Genomic DNA, 26,135 nt, shown 5'->3' with positions numbered 1-26,135 from the left:
CGCCCCGAGTGGCCCGCGTTGCGCTAGTGGAAGAATTCGTTGGGCTGTAGAGCCCCGCAGGCTCCCCTGCTCGTGTCGGGCCGTGGAAAGCGCCGAGTGGGAACCGGTTTTGTGCTCGCCTGGCCGAGCGCTGCCCCGGCCCTGGTCCTCGGGCCTCGCCCTCCGGCCCCCTGCGGTTTCCCTCCCCGGAAGGTCTCTGGGTGACTCCGGACAGGCCTCGCCTGGGGCCTGGGGCTCAGTCTGTGTCGCCTTCCCGGTGCATAAAGTGGCATCACCGCGAGCGCTAACTGGGAATGTGTGCCAGGCCCCGGCGTAGGAGCAAGAAAGTTGTCTCTGCTGGGGCAGGACCTGGGACTTCCCAGCCCCGTGAAGGAGCAGCAGGAAGGGCAGAGGAGGGCGCGGGGCCGCTACCGGGGCTGACCAAGAAGGTCATGGGCGCGACCTTCAAGGCAGCACGGCTCCTGCTAGAATTCAGGCAGGGTGAACGTGAGATATATCTACACTGAGAGAAGCATGCAGTGTTTAGGTAGAAGAAGTTTGGGAGGCCTCCTGAGCCTTACAGTGCATGGCCAGGAAACCGAGGCCCAGAAAGGGAAAAGGCTTTGCTCCCAGACACACAGCAAGTCTGCAGAGGTCAGGTCTGCGTGACTCCCAGCCCAGTGAATGAGAAGAAATCGCCCCCAAGGAGCTGGGAAGCTGGGATAGCAGAGAGATCTCCCCTTCTGGGCTGGGGCCCTGGGACTTTCGGCCTTGACGGACCCTGGAACGAGAGCCTGGGGTTGCAGCCTGAGCTGGGTGGCCTGGGCAGGGTGGGGGCAGGGGAGGTTCCTGCTGTCCCTCCTTTTGTCTCCTTTTCAAGGTTCTCAGCCCTCTGCTTCGTGCCCTCATTGCTGATTTCTTCATCTTTTCCCCCATACAACAATAAAATGCTTAAGGCATTTATTAAAGAACATTTGGTGTCTCATTTATTTATTTATATATGGTAACATATATAACATAAAATTTACCATTTTAAGTGTACAGTTCAGTGGCATTAAGAACATTCACATTGTGCAACCATCACCACCATCCATCTCCAAAACTTTTTCATCTTCCCAAACTGAATGAAGTTTCTTATTTTTAATGGTAAAGCTGAATTGAACCTTATGTATGATTCTTGAAAAAAAAAAAATTCCTCCCAAATTAACCAAGAGAGTTTGCTTGTACCCTGTACTTGTTTTCTGAGGATCAAGACTCCCTCCCGGTGTGTGAAATGTGAGTGGGACCAAGGTTGCTGGTTTTCTCAATGGATCTGCTCCTCCTCTTTGGTGGGCAGACCCATAGGTGACTATGCCCTGTGGTTCCAGCTTTTAATGTAATGTGTTTGGTGCATGTGTGTGTGTGGGGTGGGGGGAGCAGGGAGGAGTCTGAGAGTCCTGTTTGAGGCCCATCTTTGGTCCTGTTTGAGTCTGAACACAAGCCTGCCTTGTGGCCCAGGACAGTGCAGAGAAGTCAGGTTGGTTCAGGGGCTCTTCCTGCCTTGGGTGGAGGGTGAGAGGCCTGCAGCCAGGCCCAGCCCACATCTCACCCACTCCCGGAATGTCCAGGGTCAGGAGGTAATACAGTTGGAGGTTAGACCAGGCTGGGCCATTTCTGGGCCAAAGTATCTATAACAGGGACGGGATGACAACAGGAAGCCTCCCCTTCTTCCAACTCAGAAAAGCCCACTCCTTCCTGCCTCTGGCCCCATGCTAAGCACTGCTCTGTCCATTATGTCATGCCTGGCCTTCCAGATGCCACTGGAGACGAACAGGGCAGGGGATGGGAAGAAATGGCCGAGTCAAGATTTGAACCCAGGGCATGGTGTTGCTCAGTGTGGGCAGCACTGGCCTTCTTGGTGACGTGATTCATCATTGGCCTGGACTGTCCCATGCATTTCAGATGTTTGATATCCCCAGCCCTGCCCACTGAATGCCAGGAGTGTCCCCCAATCATTGCAACTGTCGAAAGCATCCCATGCAGTATCCTAGGGATCAGGAGGAAGGAGACGCGGGTAAGCCCACTCCTCTCAGGCCTTAGATTCATCTGCAAAAGGGGATAGTCATCCATGTGATTAGCTGCCGTGGCCAACAGCAGGACTGGATAAATGTGCTTCCTTCTCTCCCAGAAGGGGGTAGTTTCAGGCAGAGCTGCCCTTCTTGGCAGGGAGACGTGAGGCCCCTCAGTCCAGGAGGCTCAGCTGTGAGGCAGGGCACCCTGCCGTGTCTCAACTGGGACCTCAAGCAAGTAATTCACTCTCTTAAAGTCTCTTTCTCTTGGAGGGACTCCGCAGGCTCTAAATTTTGATGTTTGCAGTTGAAAAGTTTGCAGACGTGAGGCTACACGGTATCAGGCCTCAAGGGGGCAGCAATGGGCCATGAATGGCCTTGTCCTGCCCAAAGGAGCAGAAAAGGGACTCCCTCCAGTGTCTGCGGAAGGGAGAACATGTGGCTTCTACCCCCATGTAGATCTGCTTGCCAATCACCCAGCCTCATGGCGCTGCCTAGCAGACTCCATGCCCTGCCAAGCAATTTCAGAAAGACAAATTGGAGGACATCCAAGAGGCTGGGTCCGGTCCCAAGCCTGCCACCACAACTGGGCAGGCGACTAACCCTCAGAGCCTCAGTTTTCCCATATGTGAAGTGGCAATAGTGACACCAACCACATAGGCCCTGTCCTTCACAGGGTTGGTGAGGGGATCCAGTGAGGTACCTGGGTGGAGGGGGGAGCAAATTACAAACTGTAGAGTGCAATATATTTGTGAGGTTATACTGGAACTCCAAAGGACACTGGGACACCCAGTGATCTCCATTAGTCATCACAGCACCACTGTTTCTCTTCCTTTTCACACGACTGTCTTCCTCGGTAACCCAGATGACTGGCTGAGTAGTGTGGCCTGCCACTTATTGCCAGCAACTTAGGGAGACAGAGGTGGGGACTTGACACCTTCCACCTCCTTGGCCAGGGTGTGGCTGGGCCTCTTCTACCCATACTGTGGCCTCCTTAGGCCTCAGTCCTTGGAGGAAGAAGCCCTGAGACACTGTCACTGCAGGTCCCTTTTTGTCTGCACCACCCTGGATGTGCTTGGTTTTGTCACCTGTGAAATGGGCACATTTGCTGGGTCTGTCTCTCAGGGTTGTTATAACGACCAGCTGGGATAAGAGATGTAGAAACGCTCTGCAAGACTGTGGCCCTTGCTTGGTCTTGGAGTGGGGAGGCGAGAGGGTACTCAGAACTGTGGGCACTTCTGGGCGCCTGACCTGTCCTAGGTTCTTTGCTTATTCCACGCAGTTGGTTCTCACTCAACCACCCTCTGAGTGTAAGCATTACTGTCCCATTTTACAGATGAGGTGGCAGGTTGAATTTTCTAAGATGGCTGCAACAAGATCTACTATCCCACATTTTCCCCTTAAAATACGATGCTGACACTTTTCCCTTGAATTAGGGTGAACCTCTGATTCTGGCAGGACGTGACACCATGACTTCTGAGGCTTAGCCATGAAAGACGACACAGCTTCCACCTGGCACATTCACCCTGGGAATCCAGCAGCCATGCTGTGAAGGAGCCCAGGCCACACAGAGAGGTGTTCTGGCCACCTGGGGTCCCAGCTGACAGCCAGCATCACCTGCCAGGTGTGGGAGAGCCTGAGCGACAACCACCCAGCTGAGCCCTGTACCCTCAGAACTGTAAGACAGAAATATAAAGGATCGTTGTTTTAAGGCAACAAGTTTTGGGGTGACTTGTTATGCAGCAATCACTGATTACTGGATCAGAGGAGCGCACGGGCTCATGAAGTGATTGACTAGATAGAGAGCTCAGCTAGTACGCGGCAGGACCACGCCTTGAGTCTGTGTCTTCCTAACTCCAAACCCCATCTTTGCCCTGACCCTGAACTACTTCCTCTGGTTTCTGGGGTGGTTTGGACCCAGGGGGTCCCTTTGTCCCTCCCTACTCAGCAATGGCCAGGCTGAAACCTCACCCAGGGGCACCCCAGGGGTAGTCTGCAAGGACAGGCACACCCTGACACACATCTGTGGTTTATTACACGCAGCGATGTCCATCTACACAGAGAAGGGAGGCAAGTAGCTGGGCCGGGGCTGGCAGCTGGGACCCTTATCAGAGGTGGGGAAGCCTCTTCTCAGAGCACGGGCGGCTCAGGTCGCAGGCCCCCTGCTCAGGCCGGCCGGGAACCAGCCCTGAGGCTCTCTTCGTCTGCACAGCTTACCCAGAGGACCATTTCTGGCAGGCTGACCAGAGTTCTCCTGGGTGGGAGACTTGGGGCCAGTGAGACCCAAACTCTGAGCTGGAGGCCCGTCTCCTCAGGCTGGCAAAGTCTCATCACACCCCTGCTCTGGGTGGTGTGGAGACAGGAAGCAGCAGCCACTCCTACCTGGGACCCACTGTCCTCCACACTTGGGGCCGCATGGTGGCAATCACAGTGCTTGGCCTCTGCTCCTGGCCGGAGGACACATGTTCTCATGGCTGGCTGGCCTCCTGAGGCCTACTGAGCTTGCTGGGAGTGAGACCCATTCAGGGTGCTTTCCGTAGCTCCCAGCGTCCAGCTGCAAGTGCTGGGCGGGAGTCTTGTCCTGCCCTGGTGAACCTAGGGCCCAGGGGGCCCGAGGGGGTGGGCAGCTGGCTGTGGCTGAGTCCAGAGGCCAGAGAGGCCAGGAGCAGCTGTGTTTGCCATCCAAGCCCTGGGCCTTTTTGGGTGGGGTGGGCCCCAGGGGCTCCAGAGTCAGAAGGCAAGCTCTCACAGGGTACTGGGCAGCGGAGTCTCTCTGCCAATCAGGTGGCTGAAGGCCCGACCCGACATCTCTGCAGCCTCTCTTGAGCCAGGCACTTGCACCTTCGTCTCCTTCCTTCCTGGGAAAGCCCAGTCCTGTGGGTGCCCCTCAAGTACACAGTTCCTCTGTCTGCCTGTCCACTTTCCTGCCAGCTTCACATGCGGATCGTTCCGGCACTGGGCCGGGAACACTCTTAAATGTTATAAGGCCACACGTGGTACATCCCATGAAGAAAAGATCAATATATTACTGTTCTGTTTTTACAGAAATTAAAAACGTCCACACGAATCTGTACAGGTTGTGAGCTGGGTGCTGGGGAATCACTGGAAAAGGAGGGAAAGACGGAAGGTGAGGAGGGGACCATGAGCCCCGCCCCCCAGTCATGCCCATTTCCTCAGGAACAGGCATGCCCCTCTATCCTCTGTCCCAGGCTCCCGGGGCCCCCCTCTCCTCCCAGCCTGCCCCAGAGACTCTTCCCTGCCGGGTACCTTATGCCAGCAGCCAGGAACGGGCAGCCCATCGGGCCCCTGGAAAGGAAGAAGGTTTCAGTGCTGGGGACAGGGGCCTGGTCAGCTCTCTACACCCCACACTCCTGCCCCGGATGTGGGGAGGTGTAGCCCAGGGAGCTGCCACATCAGACCACTGGAGCCCCCTGAGGCAGGGCCCGAATGCCTGCCCTGTCTACCTGGGTAGCTGGCACATGGGACACAATGCCTCCTTACTGTGCTTGTTCTGAGTGCGACCCCACAGGGCTCTGTTGGGATACCTGCAGTGGGCAAAACCAGGACACTGTGGAGAACTGGGCCTCATGCTGGACATCCACTGGCCAAGAGCAAGTCATGGCCCTGGCCCTGTTGAGGGGCTACATGGCTTCCTGCCTGGCAGCCGTGAAGTGGCTCTGGCCCCTTGCACTGGGGGCCTGAGAACTTTCAGGAATATCTCCAAGAGTGTTTGAAGGACAGCCCAGGAAGTAGGATCCCCCTCTGGCCCGTCCTGTCCCTGTGTCTGGATCTGAGTGGCAGGCAGCACGGGCCGAGGCTGTCAGGGTGGAAACTGGGCCCCGGGGTGGGGGTTGTCTGGAGGCACCGCAGTGCCGGCTCAGCAATCACACACAAGCAGGGCGTGGGTTTCCTCAGGTGGCCCGGAGGGTGGGAGAGCTGGAGAGGGACAAAGGCTGACCTATCAGTAGTCTAGAGTCCCTGGGGGAGGGGGGATCCCATGGCAGAAAACACTTCACTCTGTTTTGGGCACACTGCCGGGGCTCAGACACGCGGAGCACACCTCCGGAACGCCCGTGCATCCACGGGGCACAGGCTGGGCCCGAAGGGAAGTGGGGAGGAGGGCGGAATGCAAAGGGAGGCAGGCTGGAGGAAGGGCGGGCAGAGCAGCGGGCACAGGCAGGCAGAGCCAGCACAGCACAGCACAGCACACGCAGGCCAGACCGCGTACCGCAGGGCAGGGCCCCTGCCCCCTCGCCAGGCCCCTCAAGGCCGGCGCCCCCCGCTTGCCTCCGCATTTAGGATTCTCCTGTTTCAAAGATAAAGGCTTAATGACTTGGAGGGAAGTCTTGGCCTGGGGCCTGAGCTGCGAGGTTGGGCCGCCTGTCCCCCTGCTGTCCCTGGCACTTGTGTGGATGCTTACCACTCTGCTCATCATGTCTCTCTCACTGCCTCCTCACAGCCATCTGGAGGGCGGATTAGCACCCCCACTGCATAGATGAGGAGACTGAGGAACAGAGGGCTAACGTGACTCATTCAAGGTCAGAGGACTGGGCCTTGAGGGTCTCTGGCCCTGACCCCCCTTTGGAAGGCGGCCCGCACACATCATGGCTGGAGGCCCCTCTCCTCACACCCTGGTAGGGGTGGCCAGGTGTGAACATCCGGTCAGTTTTAGTATGGAAACTCAGCTGTTTTGTTTTTCCTCTCTTCTGAGCTCCGCTGGAAGAGTCTGACATGTAAACTCTCCCTGCCTTCTGGAAAAAGGGAACTGAATTTTGGTTATTTCAGGCACTGGGTCTGGTGGGCCGTCAGGGGCTGTTGTGAGAGAGCAGGAAAGGAGAAAGGCTGTGGGGAGCAGGGGAGGGAAGGGGCACATGGAGGAGCTGCAGGGGGACAGGGTGGGGCCATCCAGACCAGGAGAAGCCTCCTCTGGGACTAAGGATAGACACCTAGAGAGGTAAGGGCACTCCCAACCCCTCTATGGCCCGGAAAGATGAGTAAGAGGGGCAGCAACCCTGGCAAACAGACTCTGCCCCTGGCCAGGCCAACACCTTTATAGAGGGGGTGGGTCCCCCAAGCCGTGCTGGGGGTGGTGGTGGTGGGGGTGGTGGTGCTGGTGGTGGGGTGGTAGTGCTGGGGTGGTGGTGGGGGGTGGTGGGGGTGGGGGGGGTGCGGGGGGTGGTGGTGCTGGGGTGGTGGTGCTGGGGGTTGTGGTGGTGGTGGTGGTGGTGGTGGGGGCGGTGGTGGTGGGGTGGTGGTGCTGGGGGTGGTGGTGCTGGGGGTGGTCAGGACCAGAGCCAGAGGAGCTTCCATGACAGCAGTGACAGCAGTGGTGGCCCTGGCAGTGTGAGTACCCCAGGGTGGGGCCCGCGTGGCTTCGGGGACTTGCAACTGAGCTCTGGGGACAGAGAAAAGCCCATCCCGGTAGGAGGCAGCAAAGACCTGGGTTGGGGCTCCCATCCTGCTCTGACACGTACCACAGGACAGGGCTGGTCCAGGCCTGGCGGTCCTGGCTCACCCTTCTGGCCCTTCACTCCTTTCCGGCCAGGGATGCCTCGCTCCCCCTGCACAAGGAGGGAGATGGGGGTATGGTCATGGCTGTCAGGCTCAGGACACCTCCATGCCTCTGAGAGAGATGGGACTGGGGCCAGCAGCCACCCCCGCCCCACTGCCCCTAGCCTAGCCTCCGCCTGTCCCCTCCTCCTCCCGCTCCCCTCGCCTTCTCTCTGCCTGCTTCCGTCTACTCCTGCCTTCTTTCCCTCTGCCCCCATCTCCTCTCTAGCGGCCCCCACTTCTCTCCACCTGCCCCCACCTTCTCTCCACGCTCGCTCCGGTCGCCTTTCTCTCCTCGGGGTCCAGGGAAACCCTGACAAAAGGAATAAAGGTTAAACTGGAAAAGAACTGCTCTGCTCCTCTCCTATCCAACACTGCCCCCTCTCCATGCATATGTATGGTACAAGCTGGCCCAGCCCCAACTCCTGGGTGACACATATGCTGGGTACAAGGCTGACATAGGGAAAAGCATGCATTTAGGGCACCAGCACTGCTTCCTCCCAAGTCAAACACTCTCGGAGTCTCTAGATGGAAGCCCTCAGGCAGAACCGCTAGCAAGGGGCTCTCTCGTGTCACAGTCAGATGCAGCTGGCATTGGCCCAGGCTTGGCTGGGGACAGAGACCCAGGAAACCCATGGAAATTTATGTAACCATCTTTGACAGACCGAGAATCTCTGTTCCCTACCCTTGGCTCAGACTCTTGTACACCCAGCCACCCTGCATTTGTTCATCTGTCCGTACATCCAATCAGCATTTCTAAGCGTCCACTAGGAGCTGCGCTAGGGGCTGGATGCTGGGGACAGAGAAACAAATCTGATGTGTTCCCTCTTACATTATGTTTTTCATTTTCTGTATCTTATGATGTTTTGACATATTAAAAATCTTGCTGGCCAGCTCCCAGGGCTAGCCAGTTCTTAGAGCGAAGGGCTAGGCTGGGAGCTTGCCTTTCATATGCAAACCAACCAATGCTGCAACCACTTCCTTTGTCTACCACTCACATACCAGGCCAATACTTCCCCTGCCAGAAATCATCCCAGGGCCAGGTACCAGGAAACTAGAGACCAGCCCTATAGCCCAAAGCCCGCCGGAATTATTCAGACTGGCCAATCCTAAACTGGTCATTCTGCCCTGCCTTTCCCATGGAAACCCCATAAAAACTCTGGCCTAGGCTTTCCCCTGCTCCTTTCTGCCTCCTGACCAAACACGGTGCTTCCTCATGTGGCCCTGCAGAGTGGCATGCCCTCCTCTCAGGAAATGTAAGTAATAAATTCTTCTTTCAAAGGCATTGACCTCTCCGTGTCATCACTCAGTCATCTCCATAAATTAAAACCCTATGGGTATAAATGTGATACTCCTTTCATAGTCTAACATGGCATGCAGTAGGGTGCAGAAGGAGACGATTGATGCTCATTGAGGTGTGAACCAGACGCCATGGGGTCCCAGGGAGAGGGGCTGTTCTGTGCAGATGTGAGGTCAGCGAAGCCTGCTGAGCAGACGACTCATTGCAGCTGGGCCTGGGGGAGTGGGTGCAGGGTCAAGAGTCTGCAAGGTAGAGCAGGTGGGTGTGGCTTTGAGATGCTACTCTGAGCTCCATGCCTCCCAGGAGGCAGCTGTGGCCACATTGCTGGTGGCATGGAGTCTCTTTAGCTCCACCCCACTACCTCCCTGGGTCCAGAGCCTGAACTGGATGCAGTGTTGTCTTCTTCTCCTGACCCTTCTCTTGGGTGGAACACAGCCCTTGAGTCGGCAGTTGCTCTCCGAGGTGATATTCTTTCCCTCAAGTCTAGGGTGGACATCTGAGTCCTTGCAGCCCTGCATCTGGTCACCATTTCCCTTGCAATAGCTACCTGATTTTCCTGGGAACCACCTTCCCTTCTCACAATCCACTGACTGTACCCCCAGCTCCAGGCCAGAGCATGTGAGCAGGCCTGGCCAGTCGGGGCACTGCATTCCTATGGCCAGGTGATGTTTCAGCATTACCCAACTGAGGCCATGAGAGTTGATGAGACTTTTCCTAAAAGAATAGAGAGTGAGGAAAACAGGCTTTCTCCAGGATTTGGGCCTGGGGAGATAAAGGTGTGGAGCTGTTGGCTCCATCTCATCACCATGTGGAACTTGGAATGATGCCCACAAAAAGGAAGCAGGGACAAGAGAGGGTGAGAGATTGGGTTGTGTTGACACACTTGAGCCCTGGATCCATATGTTGTACCTCCGGACTTTCAGTTATAAGTCAGTTTAAACAAGTTTAAATTGTGTTTTCTGTCACTTGCAACCAAAAGACACTTGATCCAATCAACATTGGGCTAATACTTCCCCTCCTCTCCTTCCCACAATACTACCCTAGCCTCATCATCTCTCACCAGGATATTGCAATAGGCTCCTCACTGCACTTTCCACCTCCCCGCTCCAGTGCATCATCCATCCATCCATCCATCCATCATCCATCCACCCATCATCTATCCATCATCCATCTATCCATCCATCCATCCATCATCCATCCATCCATCATCTATCCATCATCCATCTATCCATCCATCCATCAATAAAGTACCTATTCTGTGCTGTGCCCTGGACTTGGCACCGGGGAGACAGGGAGAACCAGTCAGTTGTAGTCCCAGCCCTGGGAGGGGGGTCGCCCCCAAGCCAACCAGATCAGGTTACTGTATGGGGCAGCATGAGGGCAGGAGCTACACACAGGAGAGACTCAACCACAGCAAATGGCGAGATACTTACATCTAGTCCTGGCTCTCCAGGTCTGCCCTGAGGAGAAACAAAGAGGAGATGTGAGGGTGCTGGGAAGGGGGTATGGGAGCACAGCTGCTGGGAAGTTCAGCCTGTGAGTTGTCCACAGAGTCTGAACTCTGGCCTTGGGACTAGTGAGGTGCAGGGGTTGAGCCCCCAGGGCTGAGTGACACCACGGATGCACAGCAATAGTCGGGGGGACATTAAAGGAAGGTGGTTACCTTCTCTCCTTTTGTTCCTGGCAGCCCAATAAGGCCTGGTGGGCCAGCTGGCCCCTGGATGGAAAAGGAATGGGTCAAGAGGCGTGGTGGCTACAGGAATCAGCGCCTCTAAGGACAAACAAGGCTCGTGATACTCACAGGCAGGCCGCTGGCTCCTCTCTCCCCTGACGCGCCCTTCTCTCCCTTTGCTCCGTCCAAGCCCTGGAAGTGAAGGGGGGACATCAGTTAGGGGGAAGGGGTCAGACAGACAGCAGGACAGAAGGCTTGGAGCCTGAGTGGGAGCCGGGGTATGCAGGGCAGAGGGACAGACTCTGGGCTCTGACAGGCCTGGCCCCGGCTTCCTTCCTGTGCAAATAATCAGAATGAGCTGTGGGTGTGCGCATTTTACCTTTCCCACACATGGGCTCCTTCAGTAATCAGGGACGGTGGCTATGGCCACACCCATTTCACAGATGAGGAAAGAGAGACACACGGGCAGGGACGGCCCAGCTGCACAGCCAGGAAGTGGCAGGGCTGAGTACCAACCGGCTTTCTGAGCCCCAGCCTTGGCCCCCATCCCTGACAGCAGCAGCCTCTTCTAAACATGATCTGGGGGAGGCCTCAGGACAAAACAGAACCAGAAGCAGCACATCTGGTCGGGCCACATGCTCAGCCGCACTCAGCCCCGGGAAGCCATGACTGAGCCCCCTACTTGGCCTCTGAGCTGGGGAAGCAGAGATGTGCTCTCCCTCAGGGGAAACGAGAGAGAAGCCGGGTATGGCAAGCAGCTGGCCTCCCTTCTGTGTCGGCCCCCCAGAGCAGGGCACATGGGCAGGCCACACTCACAGCTTTAATTCAAGAGCAGAAGACGCGACATTACGTAACACCAAACCCAAGACTTGATGTGCAGGCTCTGCATGCGGGGAGCGTGGCGGAGAGGGCAAGGAAAGGGGAGGCACAGAGAAAGGTGGAGGCATGGGGCAAGGAAGACTGGGGCCCTGGGCGGAGGGAGAAGATGAAAGAACAGAGCTCCAAGCGTGGGGGTGGGGGCACCAGCTCCAAGGGCATCAGGAAGTTGTGCTCCAGGGGATTCAGAATGTTTAGGCCCTGGGGAGACTAAGCGCTGCTCTGAGGCTGAGTGTGGGGCCCTCACTGTGCTCATTAGCAGGGCTTTCTGGAACTGTCCAGGCTGTGAGTCTGCAGTGAGTAGGTGGGTTTCCACCCATGCCCCAGAACTCACCTTGGGACCCTGGATTCCCTGAAGGCCCTGGAGGAGGAGGAGAGAGCAGATCAGAAAGGCCATTGGGCTGAGTCCAGACTTCAGGTCTAGGGCTCCCTTGCTGTGGCCACCAAGGCTTGCAGGCCACTCACTGGCCCCTGTGGCCCTGACCTCTGCGGCCTCCCAAGCCCAGACCCTGGCTTTGCCTTCCTTGCCTGATGTGCCCCCTCCCCCTGGGGAATCCCATCCTCCTCTGGGTCACAGCTCCCAGGCCTGGCCCACCACCCTTTTCATATCCCAGCTGCTTCAAGTAAACGTTCTTACCATGGGGCCTGGGGGACCAGGGAGGCCGGGGGGTCCTGGTTCCACTATGATCTGGGCCTAGGAGGGGTCAGATGTGGATCAGTCACCCCTCACCTGCCCACGTTCTTGAGCTCCTCAAACACTGGAGGAGCACTCGCCGGGCATCGGGCTCTGAGGCACTAGGTCGGGGCTCCTTCCTGTCCCCAGGAGGGCGCTGACTGTTGGGAGGCCTGGCAGCTGGCCTTTGGGTTCTCAGAGGGGCCTCAGGTAGAGGACACAGCTGGAGACCCCCTCTCCCCCTCCCCCACTGCCCTGGGCTTGGCCAGGCCAGGTGGCCCGTCTGTCCCAAGGCTCAGGGCCCCAGAAGGCCTGGGCTGGGCGGTGGGGGGAGACCCTGGCCCTCAGCATCCCCTCTTACCAGGCTCTCCTGTAGGTTATCAGATGCCGGCTCTCCCTTCTCCCCCTTGGGGCCGTCGGCACCCTGCAGGACAGGATGGCCTGTGAGCCCTTTCTGTCAGTCATCAAGATCACCACCTGCAATGCTCAGCACCTCCCCTTCCCTCCCCAATAACGCCTCTGGCAGCAGCAATAAATTGGCCTTTGCAGCTTAAAGTAGTTTTCCCTAAATCAGTGTGACACGCCCTGGGTGCCCGGCACAGGGAGTATTTAGACAGCACACTGACAATGGTATACACGTTAAGTTCTCCTGTTGGGGAGGGGGTGACCAGGGGCTCTGAAAGCAAAGACCCGGGTCCAAACCGCAGCACTACCTCTCTAGCTGAGTGAGCCTCATGGATGGACAATGGCGGTGAAGTGGTGGCTTCCACCACTTCTGGCGGCTGCTTACACCCAGCAGCTCTTCCAGTCCAGCCAAGAGCAATGATCAAAATGACGATGATGGGGCCAGAGGGTACTTATCGTGAGCCAGCTACTGTTCTCAGCCCTGTCCGTGAGTCCCTCACAGGAGTGAGGAATCATCACCCCCATTTTAGAGGTGAGGAAACCAAGGCCCAAGGAGACTGGGGCACTTGTGCAGGGTTCCAGAGGCAGCAGGAGATGGAGCAGGACGCAAACTTGCGCAGTCAGAGCGTGGTCTAACCACCCGCCAACTCGCTTCCCCTGGTGGGGGCCTCCTTACTTCACCTTTATGGAGGCCTCAGGGGGAGGGAGGAGGTCCTTCTACAGATGAAGAAATGGGGCTCAGAGCACCTGAGCAGCGTGGGCTGAGAGCCCAGAGCTTCCCTCAAAGGCCCCGTGGCCCTGGGCTGGGCTGAGACTGCAGGGCCCCTGCCCCCAGCAGCCGCCATGGTGGGCACACGTTCACCTCGGGACCCCACAAGGGGCACGTACTGGGAGGCCCGACAGGCCCATCTCTCCTGCTTCCCCTTTGGGTCCAGTTGGCCCAGCCTCTCCTGGATCTCCTTTTGGTCCTTTGGGACCCTGAAAGCCACAAGAACAAGGGATCAGTGGGGCTCAGTAGGCATTCTCCCTTCCTCCATCCCAGTGGGTCCCCAGAGCTTAGTCCTGGGGACCTCCACTTCCAGGCCAGACCCCCACTTCCTCCTCGTGGGTTCCTGTCTCAGGCCCACTTGGTGACTGCATTGAGGTGCCTGGATAGAGTAAGGGAGGGGGTGCCCCCATGCCTGTCTCACTACATGCAGTGAGAGGGTGGTGTGAGTAGGGCTGGGCAGCCACTGAGGGGACACTTATAGGGTTTGGGGTCAACCCTGTGCTCACATCTCAGGAGCTGGTGGTGGTAGCCCCCAACCCCCACATACAGCCAACCATCCACCCAGTCACCCTTCCATCCACTTTGTTCCCTCACTCAACCAACTGTGTAATGTCCAAGATATGTCACACACTAGGGACCCAGCACCAAAGACATGCCCATGCATGTGAAGTGACACCCTGGACACGGTCATGTTGATGTGGGGTCACACACACGTGCATACTTACAATAACACTAATAATGACAGGAAGACTATTAGCTAACATTGAAGGCTCTTTGCTGCACCAGGCTGGCACTGCTCTAGCGTCTTCCACACACAGAGTTAGTTAACTCTCACAACAGCCCTGTTACCATCCTCACCTGCAGATGAGGAACCGAGGCTGCCAGAAAGTGAGCAGCCTGCCCGAGGCCTAAGGGCAGAACCAGGACTTGCATACTCTGTTCTGTGGCCTCTCTCCAACTCTGTGTGCGCGCACGTGCACACACACACACACACACACACACACACACACACACACAGCCTGACACCAGGCACCAGCATCACCAAGGAAATGAAAGGCCCAGAGACCTTCTCTCCGTCGATTCCTGGGGCACCGGGCAATCCGAGTTCGCCCTGGAAGGGAAGAGACAGCAAGGGGAGTTACGGTGTCCTGCAGCCCACAAGAGGGATTTGTGGTCGGGCTGCCTCCCAGACCAGCGCATGTCCCTGGCTGAGGTCCTGCAGTTGGACCTCTGGGAAGATGCCCACTGGGTACCCAGCACCGTGCCAGGTGCCAGCCACCCCCTCTCCTCCATTTCCTCAGCCCCATGGGAAGACGCAGCCCAGGGCTACAGTCTATGGGTGGGGAGGTTACCGAATGGGAAGCTGAGGCTCAGAGGGTTAAATGACTTGCTCCAGCCACGCTCTCCAGGGACGATGGCTGGGACCAGACCCTGCCTGCTTTCAGTCTTGGGCTCTTTCCTCTGAGCCAAGTGGGCAGGGTGCAAATGATGCACGCAGGCCATAGGCACGGCCTTGTAACCTATGGGACTTTGTGATGTCATGAGGGGCCAACTTATGGGTGTCGTGTAAATGAGGCGTCCCAGGGAGTAGAGTAGCTAGGGCCAGGAAGAAGGTGTCCAGCTTGGTTAGGAAGGAGCAGGCCCACTTTCTCTGAGCTGCCAGAAGCCAGGCCAGGCCATCAGGAGAGAAGCAAAGGGGGCATGGCAGAGAGGAGGGGGGAGGCGGGCCACACAAGGGGTCTTGGGGGGCAAACAGCTGCATCTGCACTGACCTTGGCTCCGGCCATCCCTGGCGGCCCCGGGGGCCCCTGTGGCCCAGGAGGACCCTGTATGCAAAAGTCAAGCCAGTCAGTGTTTAGGCAGGGCCTTGCCCTCACTGCCCACCCCCCCTTCCACTCGCGGGGTCACACTCCTGTCCAGCTGGGCTGCAGTAGGGTCAAGGGTCCTCACAGCCCGCTTCCCACAGCCGGGTCAGGGCCCGTGTCTTGAGGGAGGCCAGGGAGGTGGCACCAGGCATCTGGTAGGATATCACAGTGTCCACTACCAAGGAGGGCCCAGAATCCCTCTGCCCTCAGAACTAGTCTCCCCCAGATATAGATTTCTTCACAACACTCCCCTGCTCCAGATCTGCACTGGCTCCCTATTGCCTCTTGAACATGGCATTCAAGGCCAGCCAAAAATCACATCCCCATCAGTGCTCCAGCACTGCCCTCGCTGCCTCTCCTGTGAGCTCTCTGACCATCAGCTCCGTCGCCTGCTGTCCGCTGGTGCCGAGGAATTCCTGAGTCTCAGGGGTGAGGGATGGCATCTTGAGTGTCTGTGGGTCTGACCCACTCTCAAGCTCCTGACCTAGGCTTCCTGCAGTTCTCTGCCCAGCACAGCTCACTATCACCCCCAAACTCATGCCCCTCCTACAGGCCACACCCCACCCATCCCCTCAAGCCAGCAGGCGCTAGTCCTCTCCCTGCACCTCCTCTCACCAACCTGCCCCTTCCTGCTGGCGCCTCCGTTGAGATGTCCTGGTCTTGCTATCTTCCTCCATTCCGCCCACCCTCCTCCAGGCCCCGGGCCCAGGGCCTACCTCCCAGGTGGCCTCCCTGCCTCCAGCTGTCCCCACACCCGCATTCATTCACTGTCCACACCATTCCCCAGCCACCCTCCCCCAAATATGTATTTTTTAATATCACCTCTCTGTGCTCAAGAACCAACTACAGCAGCCCCCTGCCCATCAAATCACGTCATCATTCCAGTATGGCATCCAAAATCAACTTCCCGCCTCCCCGCACTCATAGAGCTCTCTAAGTGGCTCCTGGCTGGCCTGGGACACATCCTGCACATGCAAGCCCTTGGGCCACAGCACACCACACACCACACCACACCGTGCAGGCCTGGGGTGGGCCACAGTTACCATCAGCTTGTACTTCCCTGAGGCCTGTGGGAGAGAACTGGAACTGAAGCTCTGGTGGGGTCAGGTGTCTGATGCCCAGTCTGGTCTCTGAGGACCACCCCAGTTCCCTTCCCTGGCACCTAACCTCTCTCTCCACTGGTGATGGGTCCCTAGTTTGCCAGGCACCAGGCAGGGCTCAGAGGCCACATATCTCCCGAGGCTCCTGGGGCAGGCCTTGCCACTCTTATCCTCCCCCAACGATCATTAGAAGACCTGGCCTTCCAGCCTGTGTTCCCTGGGAAGGCCCCAAGAGGGCCTGCTGGGATTAGACACCAGGAAATGCTCTGCCTCCTGCCCCTGAGTGGGCAGCTTCCCTTTCTGCTTTGGCTTCTGGGGAGCTCGGGGCTGATGTGTCATATTCACAGTAGCTCTCTCAGCATCATGTGGGTCTCAACACAGCACTGATTTCTTTATCAGGCACCTGGTGAAGCTGGGGTCTTTGTGCTAAACTGCCCCTGGTCCCTTGTGTAAAGAAGTGCAGGATTTATACACAAAGTAAGTGGTTATTCCCTCAGGAAATGAAGAACAAGGTTGTGTCGGGTCCTGCCAGGAACACTACCTTAAGGGCATCCAAGATCCTGCCATCGTAGTCGATCACCACCGTGTCTCCCTGCTCGCCCTTCAGGCCTGGGGGCCCCTGAGCAGGAAGAGGAAGGATTTCAGGGAAGAGCCATGGTGGCCGTCTCTGCACTTCACCCAGAGAACCTGGTCGCGTGGCTCCACGAAGGCACGCCAGCTCAGCTGTAGCCCAGCGGGAACCCAGCACGAATGGGCCCCTGTCATTCACTGGGGCATGGAGAGCACACTCCAGGGGCCAGGCAGGGGGCGCACAGGAGGGAAGGGGGCCCTGGGGCCAACTGAGGAACACACCCCCCTGATCTGGGGGCGGCTGATTCACCTTCCTGTGGAAATTGAAGCCCACTGAGGCCCGATCCCTGAGTTCTCGAGGAAAACTGGAAAGTCTAATTTGGACGTGAAGTTCTACAGATTTTTAAATGTTGGCAAACAAACAAAAATAAACAAAAACAGCCAAACTCTCCAAAACACTGTAAAAAATGCACCCTTGTGCCTCCACTTCCCAACCTCTGGTAGAGCTGCACACGCGTGCACTAACATTCCCACTCAGTCCTGGTGATGCGCTCGTGTCCGTCTACACTCTCACGTGTGCTCTGTCCACACGTGTGTGTCTGCACGTGCACACGTCCACACAGGCACACGCACTGCGGCCAGCCTCGCCCTTCCCCTCTCACCTCCCCTCCCCACTGGGCACCTCTCTGCCGGAGAACAGGGAGGGGCTGTGAGCTCTTGGGTCAGGCCTGGGGCCAGCTGCTTGCAGAGGGGGCGAGACCCAGGCCAGGGCCTCATTTGCCAGCTGCCTCCTTGGACATGGCCGGCGCAGAACTGTACAGTTTACACAGAATCTCCATGCTCAGTGCCTGATCCAACCCCCGGGCACCCACAGACCAGGCTGCGGGGTTAGACACATGGTTTGGAGGAGGTAAGTGGCCTCTGGGAGTGTGAGGGGATGGGGCTGCTCAAGGCTGCAGGGCAGAGAACAGGATCTGGGATGTCCGCCTAAAGGTGTGTTGACAGGGGCTGGTCACAAAAGGTCTGGGAGCAGCCGGGTGGCTGTGCTCCCGGCGACAGGGATGAACCTCGATGTTGGGCAAGGCACCCCCCTAGGGGTAGGGTAACGCCATTTGTGACAAATCGAGGGTCCATGTTTAAACATGCCAAGAAAAGAGTCTAGGGGGGCAGACACTCACCTGGGGAGCAGAAAAGAGGGGAGAGGTCGGGACTCTTTTTTTATACATCCATTTTGAACACTTTACCAAAAGCATGTATTATGAGATTAAAAATGAAAAACTCACTAACGAATTATAAAGAAAAAAAAAGACCCCCAGTTCCTGGAGCTCCACTGCTCCTCTGGGGTCTCCGGGGGACAGGGGCTTCTGAAGGAACAGGGGTCCTGCATCCCATCGGTGTGGCCGGAGGGAGACTGCTTACCCGTGGCCCTGCGGCTCCGTCGGTGCCTCGCTGGCCCGGCTCCCCCTGTGGAGATGTCGGGTTGCAGCCAGCTGTGTACAGCTGAAGCGAAAGGTTCCCGCGTCCTCTCCAGTCCCCTCCTCTCCAAAGGGCACAAAGGGGCAGGGCCCACGTGCTGGAGCCCTAAGGGCTTAATGTATTCTACTGGCACCCCAGGAACAGGGATCCGGGAGCGGGGGCTTGCGGGACCCCGTTGTGTCCTGTTGTATAGAGATGGGCCACTGAAGCCCAGGAGCCCAAGGCTACGTGGTGACCTAGCCACACAGCTGGGCCTCGGCAGAGGCCTTGTCATTCACCCAGACCCACTGCCACCCACCCCAGGCCGGCCTCTGATGGCCAGTCCAACAAGACTCCTGGGCCCTGGCCCTCCCAGGACTCCCCACTTAGAAGGGCAAACTGGAGGTGAAGCCATATCTCCTCCTTATGATGGGGGCACTGGTCTGAATGGGGCCTGCGGGAGCCAGGCAGCGCACTGTGACGTCACCTTTGGCCCTGGGGCGCCGTCCACGCCGCTCTCTCCCCGAGGCCCCATGCTCCCTGGCTCGCCCTGTAGCAGAGACATTCGCCGTGAGGGCTGCCAGGGTCTGCTGGCTTCCAGAGCAGTTCCTGAAGAATGGGTCTGACCCTACGGACTCAGGGCTCTCCCCAGCCCAGGGGACCTAGGATCACGACCACCTTCCGGGCTGGGTCTTGGCATAGTTGGGGCAGCTCAGGGGCTCAAGAGCCATTTTAGAGGCAGGCTGGCCAGGATTTGGTGGCTGTCTCAAGGGGTTGGGGAAACAAGGACGACACCCAGTTCCTGGCTTGCCTAAGATGGGAACTAGGAGGACTTGAGAGTGTGAGGGGAGGCAAATGGCCTGGATGAGATGCCAGGCCTGTTGGTGAGTGGGGCCCAGGGCTTTCCTGCTGCCTCCCTCTGGCCTGCCTGGGCGCCAGCCCATGCTGACATGATGTGAAAGGGCCGAGTAGGGGCTTTACTAGGCAGATAGGAACCGTGGGTGGTGGGAGGCAAGGGGAGCTCCGGGGGAGGGACATGCGCCTACCTTGGGCCCTGGGGGTCCAGGGAGCCCTGGTTGGCTTGGTGTCCCGTCATCCCCCTGAGGAGAGAACAGCAGAGGCTGCAGCCTCAGACCCGGCCCAGCCCTCTGGCCGTCTATTGGCCACCCCGACTCTGCACTCCCCAGCACACCAGTCCACTCCTGGCACCAGCACTGGTCACACTGGGTCAAGGCAGCTCCTTTCTCCCTTCCTCGGCCCGCTAGGGCAGGAATGGGGTCAGATCCACCTGTTTCCCTCCCCCACCAGCCCAGGGCCAGCTCAGAACACGCCACAGCAGGTGTGTGCAGAAGGAATGGATGGGCAGGTGAAGGAGAGGGGATTCATTCCTTCAGTCAGCAGGTATCTTGGGAGCACCCTGGCCGGCCAGGCAGATGAGGTCCCTGCTCAATGGATCAGAGGAGGCCGAGGGCAAAGAAATATCCAGATAAATACATAGCAGCATGCCGGGAATAGAAGTGCTGGGAAGACAATATAAGAGGACGGCGGGATAGAGAGGGACTGGGGGAGGTGTGCTTCAGTAGGTGGCTGGGGACGGTCTTCCAGACCAGAGGACAGCTTTGCTGAGACCTGCAGGAGGAGGAGGCCGGGCCACGGGAAGAGGTGGGGGAAGACCACTGGGTCAGTGGTTCCCAAACTTGAGTGCACATCAGTGTCACCCAGGGGGCTGCTTGAACAGAGCACAGCCCACCCCCTGCGCCTCTGATTGGTGGGTCTGGGGTGGGCTCCAGGACGTGCAATTCTAAAAAGCCCCAATGATGCCAATAGTGCTGGTCCCAGGCCCACACTTTGAGAACCACTGTCCTGGGCCCTGAGGTGAGAATAAATTCGATGTGTTTGAGGAAGGGAAAGAATGAGCGAATGAGTGAGTGAATGAATGAACGAGATCCTGGCTTCAGAGACTGAGGATGGAGCAGCCCTCCACAGTGAGGACTCGGGTCTGCTGAGGAGCAGGGTGCCTGCCCCAGCCCTTCTCTTCTCTCCAGCCTCTTCCCACACCACCGCCAAAAGCTCCTCCACGGGCTCCCCTCACCTTCTTTCCAGGAACGCCCGGCTCACCCTGAGGGGGAGACAGTGGGGGAACAAGAGAGAGGTCAGAGCCATCCGAGCATGGCCCGGACACCAGGTCACCTGCTCCTCTGGTAGAAGCGGCCCTGATGACCCACGCTGGGTGCAGCCCCGAGCCCCTGAGCCCCTGAGAGGCACACGTGGGTGGTGGGGCAACAGTCTTGGACTCCACTCCTGACTGGGTCCCTCCCAAGCAGAACGACCCTGGGCAAGTCACTGTGCCTGGAAGTGGGGCTGTGCCACCCCCAGCCTCAGAGGGTGGCTGCGAGATCAGAGAGAACGCATTGAAAGCCCCTGGCTGGCGGCAGGTGCCCATGAAATGGAGCTCCTTTCCCACCCTTTCCTCCTGCTCAGTCCCAGGCTCTGGCTCCTTTAGGGATGACCACAGCCTTCCTCCCCACCCCAGCAGGTGCTGCTCAAGGAGGGAAGGAAAGAGAGAGCTGACATCTGGAGAGGGCTTTAAAAGTTAGAGTGTTTTATTATTGGATCCTAACAACCCAGTGCGAAGAGAGGGCAGGAAAGGTTTAACATGCCCCCATTTAACAGATGAGTGAACTGAGGCCCAGAGAGACAAAGTAACTTGCTCGAGGTCATGGAACTGAGTCTCCTAACTTGGCCTCCTGGGCTTCAATGGGGGCGGGCGGAGAGAGGTGGTAGGGGTGAGGGAGCCCATGCCCCCAGTCCATGGACAGGGCAATGGGAGTGAGGAGCACTCACCTGGGGCCCCGGGGGTCCCTTTGGGCCCTGGAACAAGAGAAGAGAAGGTGTTAAACGTGACTCTGGAGGCTGCTCCTGGGCTGTCTTCCTTGTCATCCTCATTTTCTGAAGGGTGACACTGAGTCCCAGAGAGCAGAAACTGGGCTGCGCTGCCTGTTCTAGGCCCAACTCCTTGCGTCTTGGACACCTTCTGCATCTGCATCAGATCTCAAGCAGTGCAGTGGACTGCAGGCTCCCCCCCAGGGAGGCGGGGCTGGGGGCCTGGCCTGTCTGCTCCTCACCGCTGGTTGGGGGTGTGCGCACACCTACAGCTGCAGGCATGAGCCTGGTGTGGGTGTGTGTGGGAAAGGGGCTTCCAGGCCTGCAACCATGGTGCTGCCAACCCAGGTCTCTGAAATGCCGGGATACTGACCGTCTCACCGTCTTGCCCAGCCGCTCCTTTGGGACCCTGAGGAGGCAAAAGAGGAGGGCAATGAGGGGATACAGGGACTCCATGGTTCACTGAGCCCACATCTCCTGGGCTGGGGCCCCAAGTTCACTCCCTCATTTCATCCTCACCAAACCCCCATCCACTTCACAGATGAGAAAGTTAAGGCTTAGGGAGTTATGTGCCCAACATGACAGGGAATAAATGAGCCAGTCGAGTAGGTGCTGGCCCCACATTGGAGGGGAAGGACAGATGGAGTCCCTGGATTAGGAGAGGAGTAGTACAATGAGGTGTGGCCTCCAGGGTTTGGGTTAGCACTATGAGAGGACAACTGACCCTAACTAGTTAGTATTAGAGGGAGAGAGAGCGGGGAACAGGGGTTGGTAGAGATCTGCAGAGAAAGTACCCACATATGGGTCTCAGGTCAGGGTTGGGGTCAGGATTAGGACTGAGACTGCAACCAAGGTCAGGGTTAGGGTCTATGGGTCTATTTGGGGTTAGAGTGAGGGGTGGCACTTGGGTTTGGAGGCAGGGTCAGAGTCCGTAGGGGTGAGAGTTAGGGTCTGGATAATAGTCTGAATTGGGGGTGTGGATCAGGATTTGGGAATGAGTTTGGGGTCAAGGTCTTAACTGGGTTTAGGGACCCAGTTAGTGTGGATTTAAGGTTTGATTGGGTTAAGAGTTGGGTCTGGGTTTTGACTGGGGACAGGGCTGAGTTGGGGTTGGTTCTGGGATCAGGATTTGGGGTTCTGGTAGGTACAGGACCAGGTCCTGGGTAGTCCAACTCCATGCCCTCTCTTACCACTGGGCCTGGTGCTCCCCTGGGGCCATCTTTCCCAGTGTCGCCAGGAGGGCCCCGGGCCCCAGGGGGTCCAGGGGGCCCTGGAGGCCCAGCAGCTCCATCTTGCCCTTGGTCTCCCTGAAAGAGATGGGGCCTGGCATGACTCTGAGGGTGAGAGGGAGGGGTCATGGCCTCCAGAGAACGGCCTCCTCAGATGGGCAGGCCGATGCCTTGCCCTTCCCAGCCCTCAGCAGGCTCAGAGGAAAGGGCTTTGTTATTGGGCTTCTTGCCACTTCTTGGTGGCCACATGAAGGGATGGGTCCCTATAACTCGGCATAAGAGGCCAACAGGACCTTTTACACTCCAAAGAATGTGCCATCTCCCCAGCTCTCGGTGCCTAAAGCCCGGCTATGGTGTTTAGGCGAGAGAGGAAACATGCTGGGTGTGGGACGAAGCATGAGTGTCCACCAGCCCCCTTCCTCCTGGAGAGGGGACCGCAGGCCTCCTGAGAGACCTTCCTGGTTGGTCAACCCCACCTCATTAAAAGTGGTGGAGGTGCGCTCTTGGCATTTGCCCCAGAGAAATGAAAACAATGTTCACACAAAACCTGTACAAGAATGCTCACAGCAGCTCTATTCATAACAGCCCCAACTGTGAGCAACCCAGACGTCCTCCAGCAGGTGGACAGTTAACCAGTCGGGGTACGGCCCTGTCACGGAACACTGCTCAGCAGTAAACAGAAGGAGCAAAGTGGGACACATGCAGCAACCTGGGGGCATCTCGAGGGAATCGTGCTGAGTGAAAAAACCCAGTCTCAAAAGGTACATACTCTACGACTGATCTACATGCATTCTTGAAATGGCAAAATTACAGAGAGGGAGCACAGATTAGTGTTGTCAAGGGTTAGGGATGGGGGTGGGAGGGAGGTGACTATAAAAGGCAGCAGGAGGGATCTCTGTGTGGTGGTCACACGAATCCACGAGGGTGATAACACTGCAGAGAACTAGACAGACACACAAATGTGGAAAACGGGTGAAATCTGAATAAGGCTGGTGGATCGTATCAATTTCCTGGTTGTGAGATTGTACGACAGTGATGCAAGCTGTCACCACTGGGGAACTGGACGAAGGGTACCTGGGGTATTATTTATGACAACTGCACGTGAATCTACAATTATCTCAAAATAAAAAGTTAAAAATAAAGGCTGACAAAGAGCCACACAGTCTCTCATGCAGCACCAAATCCCCAACTTTTGGACCCAATGTTAGTACCGGGTCAGACCCCAGGCAGCCAGAGCCCTCACCTGGTGGCCCCACCTGCAAGAAGGGAAGACCACAGTGCCACCAGCACTTCCTGCTGCTCCAGTGGTATCCATCCACCTGGCATAGGGCACAGTAATAGGGCACGGCCGGCTCACGGGGCCAGCAGCTCCCAACATTCCTGTAGCCAAGAAAGGTAGGTGCCTCTTGTGGAGGGGGCCCTGCTGTGTGCCCAGTGCTGGTGAGCGAGGACTTCCTGGAGGTTGTCTCGCCCAACTCTGTGACCCTCTGGCCAGGGCACTGCTGTTGTCCCATTTTACAGATGGAGTGGCTGAGGTCAGAGAGGGTAATCACTTATCCAGGGTCACAGAGCGAGGAGAGGCAGCGCCTCCTCTGGCCACTGAGGCAGGTGGTCTCCTTTAGACAGTTTTCATCCACAGACTGTATGATATGAATGAGCTCACCTCTCGAGCCAACGGCACTAAGACACAGTTCCCTAGTTTTCCCAATTAAAAAATTAACTCAGCTCTCAGTGTCTATCACACAGATCTTCTCATGATTCTGACACAGCCAGGGTCCTGACTGATGGTACAGACCTCCAGGTATAGACAGTTTGGTTAGGCCACCCTGCTGTGGGTGGTGATGGTGGTGGGTAATTCCTGCTTCATTTTACACCGTATTCAGAATTATCTGAAGACACTCCACCCTCCGCTGTTCCTTTCATAGCTCAGGGCTCCAGGCTGGGAACCACTGGCCTGAACTCTACTTATTAAGGCAGAAAATGGGTTAGACAGTTGAGCAGGTCCTAGGAGAGGTGTTTAGATTCTTCCCGAGTTACTCGGGAACTGAGGCCAGCCAGCGCAGGGATCTGACGGCTGAGGTCTAGCCCAGGACATGCAGGGGTGGGCTGAGGGAGGCTCGCAAACCAGCAGGCCCAGACACGCTACTTGGCCAGCTACCTTGAGGACGTGGCGGTTGTACCTGTGATGGTCTCTACTTATAAAGCCCGGATTGAGCCGTGGGAAAACCATCTAGTCAGGAAACAGGATTTGTGGTCAGAAAGGCAGGAGGGTGATTTAGAAAACCACAGGTCACTTCTGGAGGCAAAGCCACTTAAAGCAGCCCAGAGAAAGGCAGCGTGGTAATTGGGAGTGGCAGACTGTGTTCTCCAAAGAGGGCTGCTACGCTCGCTCCCATCCCACAGGCTCCTCTGCAACATGACCTTGACATTCCCCGTCAAGAGCTGGGGTCTATTTCTCCACCCCCTGACTCTGGGTGGGCCCTGTGACTGATGTGATCAATAGAATGCATGGAAGTGATGCTGTGTCCATCCTGGGTGTAGCTCTTAACTGGCCTGGCGGTTCCCCCGTCCTGCCTGTTGGAGTGTGACTCTTGGGATGCCCCTTTAGGACCCCCACTGCCATGTGGGGAGAAGCCTGAGCCACAGGGAGATCTGCATGTGCGTGCCCCCCAGCTGAGCTCCCAGCCAACAGCCCATCAACTGTGGCCATGTGAGGATGACATCACCTTAGACTCCACGCCCAGCCGCCTCTGCTGCAACAGGAGAGACCCCAGCCAACCCAAGGGGTCATGAGAGATAGTGACCCATTGTTGTTTTAAGCCACTGAACTTTCAGAGGTGGAGGATGTTTCACAGGTGGCTGGAACATGGGGACCAGAGGGAGTTTATCCATGAAGAGGGGAGGCGCTTGGGAAGGGATCTGTTCTTCTATGACACCTGGGCTGGGGGAGTTCTAGTCTGTTGAGGAGCAGGCCTCTCTGTTTGGAGGATCAGCTTCCATACTCACCAGAAAGCACGCAAAAGGATTTTTCTCAGCAGGTACCAAACTCAACACAGGCGCCCTTTCTTTGACTTCAGGGAATCTCACCAGCTTTGTGCGGCCCTGCCATCACCCTCCCATCAAAGGCCCAGCACAGATCAGCTCTGTCTTGGGGGTACCCAGCCTGGCCAGCCCCCTTCCTGGCTCCCTGCTCACATTCCTGCCCGCCCTGTGATGTGGGCCCAGCTGGCCTCCCTTCACAGACGGGGCTCAGAGCCACGAGGCTGCAGAGCAGGACCGGGACCCAGGCCACACTCTCCGTGCTGCAGCCCCCTTCCCTTTACACTCCCCATATGTAGTGCCCTCCCCTCTCTCACTCTCCGCTCCATTCCCGCCTCCAGCGTTTGCAGAAGCTCGCCCTATGTGATGGGCCCACTGGCTGCAATTTCTACCTCACGACCTTCTTACAAACAACCAGGAGCACACCACTCTCTTGCCTTCTTTGGGCAGCTGATGCCCACCTCTCAGCCTCCGTGGTCAGGCCTCCACTACTTCCTGCCTGGGCTGTGGAGGAAATGGCAAGGCCACGTGTCTAGGGTCGCTTAAGTGACCCTCGGGCTGGGACCCGCTTTGTGAGGCCCACCCCAGCTGGGGTCTCCACTCTGCTTCAGCCTCCGTTGAAGAGACCCCAGGTTGGGCACAAGGCACTTCTGAGTCCCTGGGCCCAGGAGGCACTGAGGGCCAGGGGTGGGCTGGGCAGACACTCTGATCTACTGGCCCCA

The 26,135-nt window shown here is 57.5% G+C and overlaps 1 protein-coding gene across 1 annotated transcript in view; it reads right to left on the bottom strand.

The window, feature by feature from the left end:
* Positions 1-925: 925 nt before the first annotated feature.
* The window catches only part of COL23A1 (collagen type XXIII alpha 1 chain), a 324,150-nt gene continuing 298,940 nt past the window's right edge, over positions 926-26,135 (bottom strand). Inside the window, exons 9-29 of the mRNA XM_087429264.1 lie at positions 22,336-22,452; positions 21,519-21,554; positions 21,107-21,133; positions 20,355-20,381; positions 19,309-19,362; positions 18,750-18,812; positions 18,227-18,271; positions 16,779-16,856; positions 15,045-15,098; positions 14,339-14,383; positions 13,392-13,481; positions 12,460-12,522; positions 12,063-12,119; positions 11,760-11,786; positions 10,679-10,741; positions 10,541-10,594; positions 10,311-10,337; positions 7,837-7,890; positions 7,502-7,588; positions 5,295-5,333; positions 926-5,129 (exon numbers count right to left, since the gene is read on the bottom strand). Of these exons, the coding sequence (XP_087285390.1) occupies positions 5,127-5,129; positions 5,295-5,333; positions 7,502-7,588; positions 7,837-7,890; positions 10,311-10,337; positions 10,541-10,594; positions 10,679-10,741; positions 11,760-11,786; positions 12,063-12,119; positions 12,460-12,522; positions 13,392-13,481; positions 14,339-14,383; positions 15,045-15,098; positions 16,779-16,856; positions 18,227-18,271; positions 18,750-18,812; positions 19,309-19,362; positions 20,355-20,381; positions 21,107-21,133; positions 21,519-21,554; positions 22,336-22,452 (1,110 nt within the window). The 3' untranslated portion in view covers positions 926-5,126. The remainder of the gene's footprint in view (positions 5,130-5,294; positions 5,334-7,501; positions 7,589-7,836; positions 7,891-10,310; positions 10,338-10,540; positions 10,595-10,678; positions 10,742-11,759; positions 11,787-12,062; positions 12,120-12,459; positions 12,523-13,391; positions 13,482-14,338; positions 14,384-15,044; positions 15,099-16,778; positions 16,857-18,226; positions 18,272-18,749; positions 18,813-19,308; positions 19,363-20,354; positions 20,382-21,106; positions 21,134-21,518; positions 21,555-22,335; positions 22,453-26,135) is intronic.

This window comes from Ceratotherium simum, chromosome 4, assembly GCF_057802395.1.
Source record: "Ceratotherium simum simum isolate JZ-2026a chromosome 4, ASM5780239v1, whole genome shotgun sequence".
NCBI lineage: Eukaryota > Metazoa > Chordata > Mammalia > Perissodactyla > Rhinocerotidae > Ceratotherium > Ceratotherium simum.
This window is presented reverse-complemented; position numbering and strand designations above follow the sequence as displayed.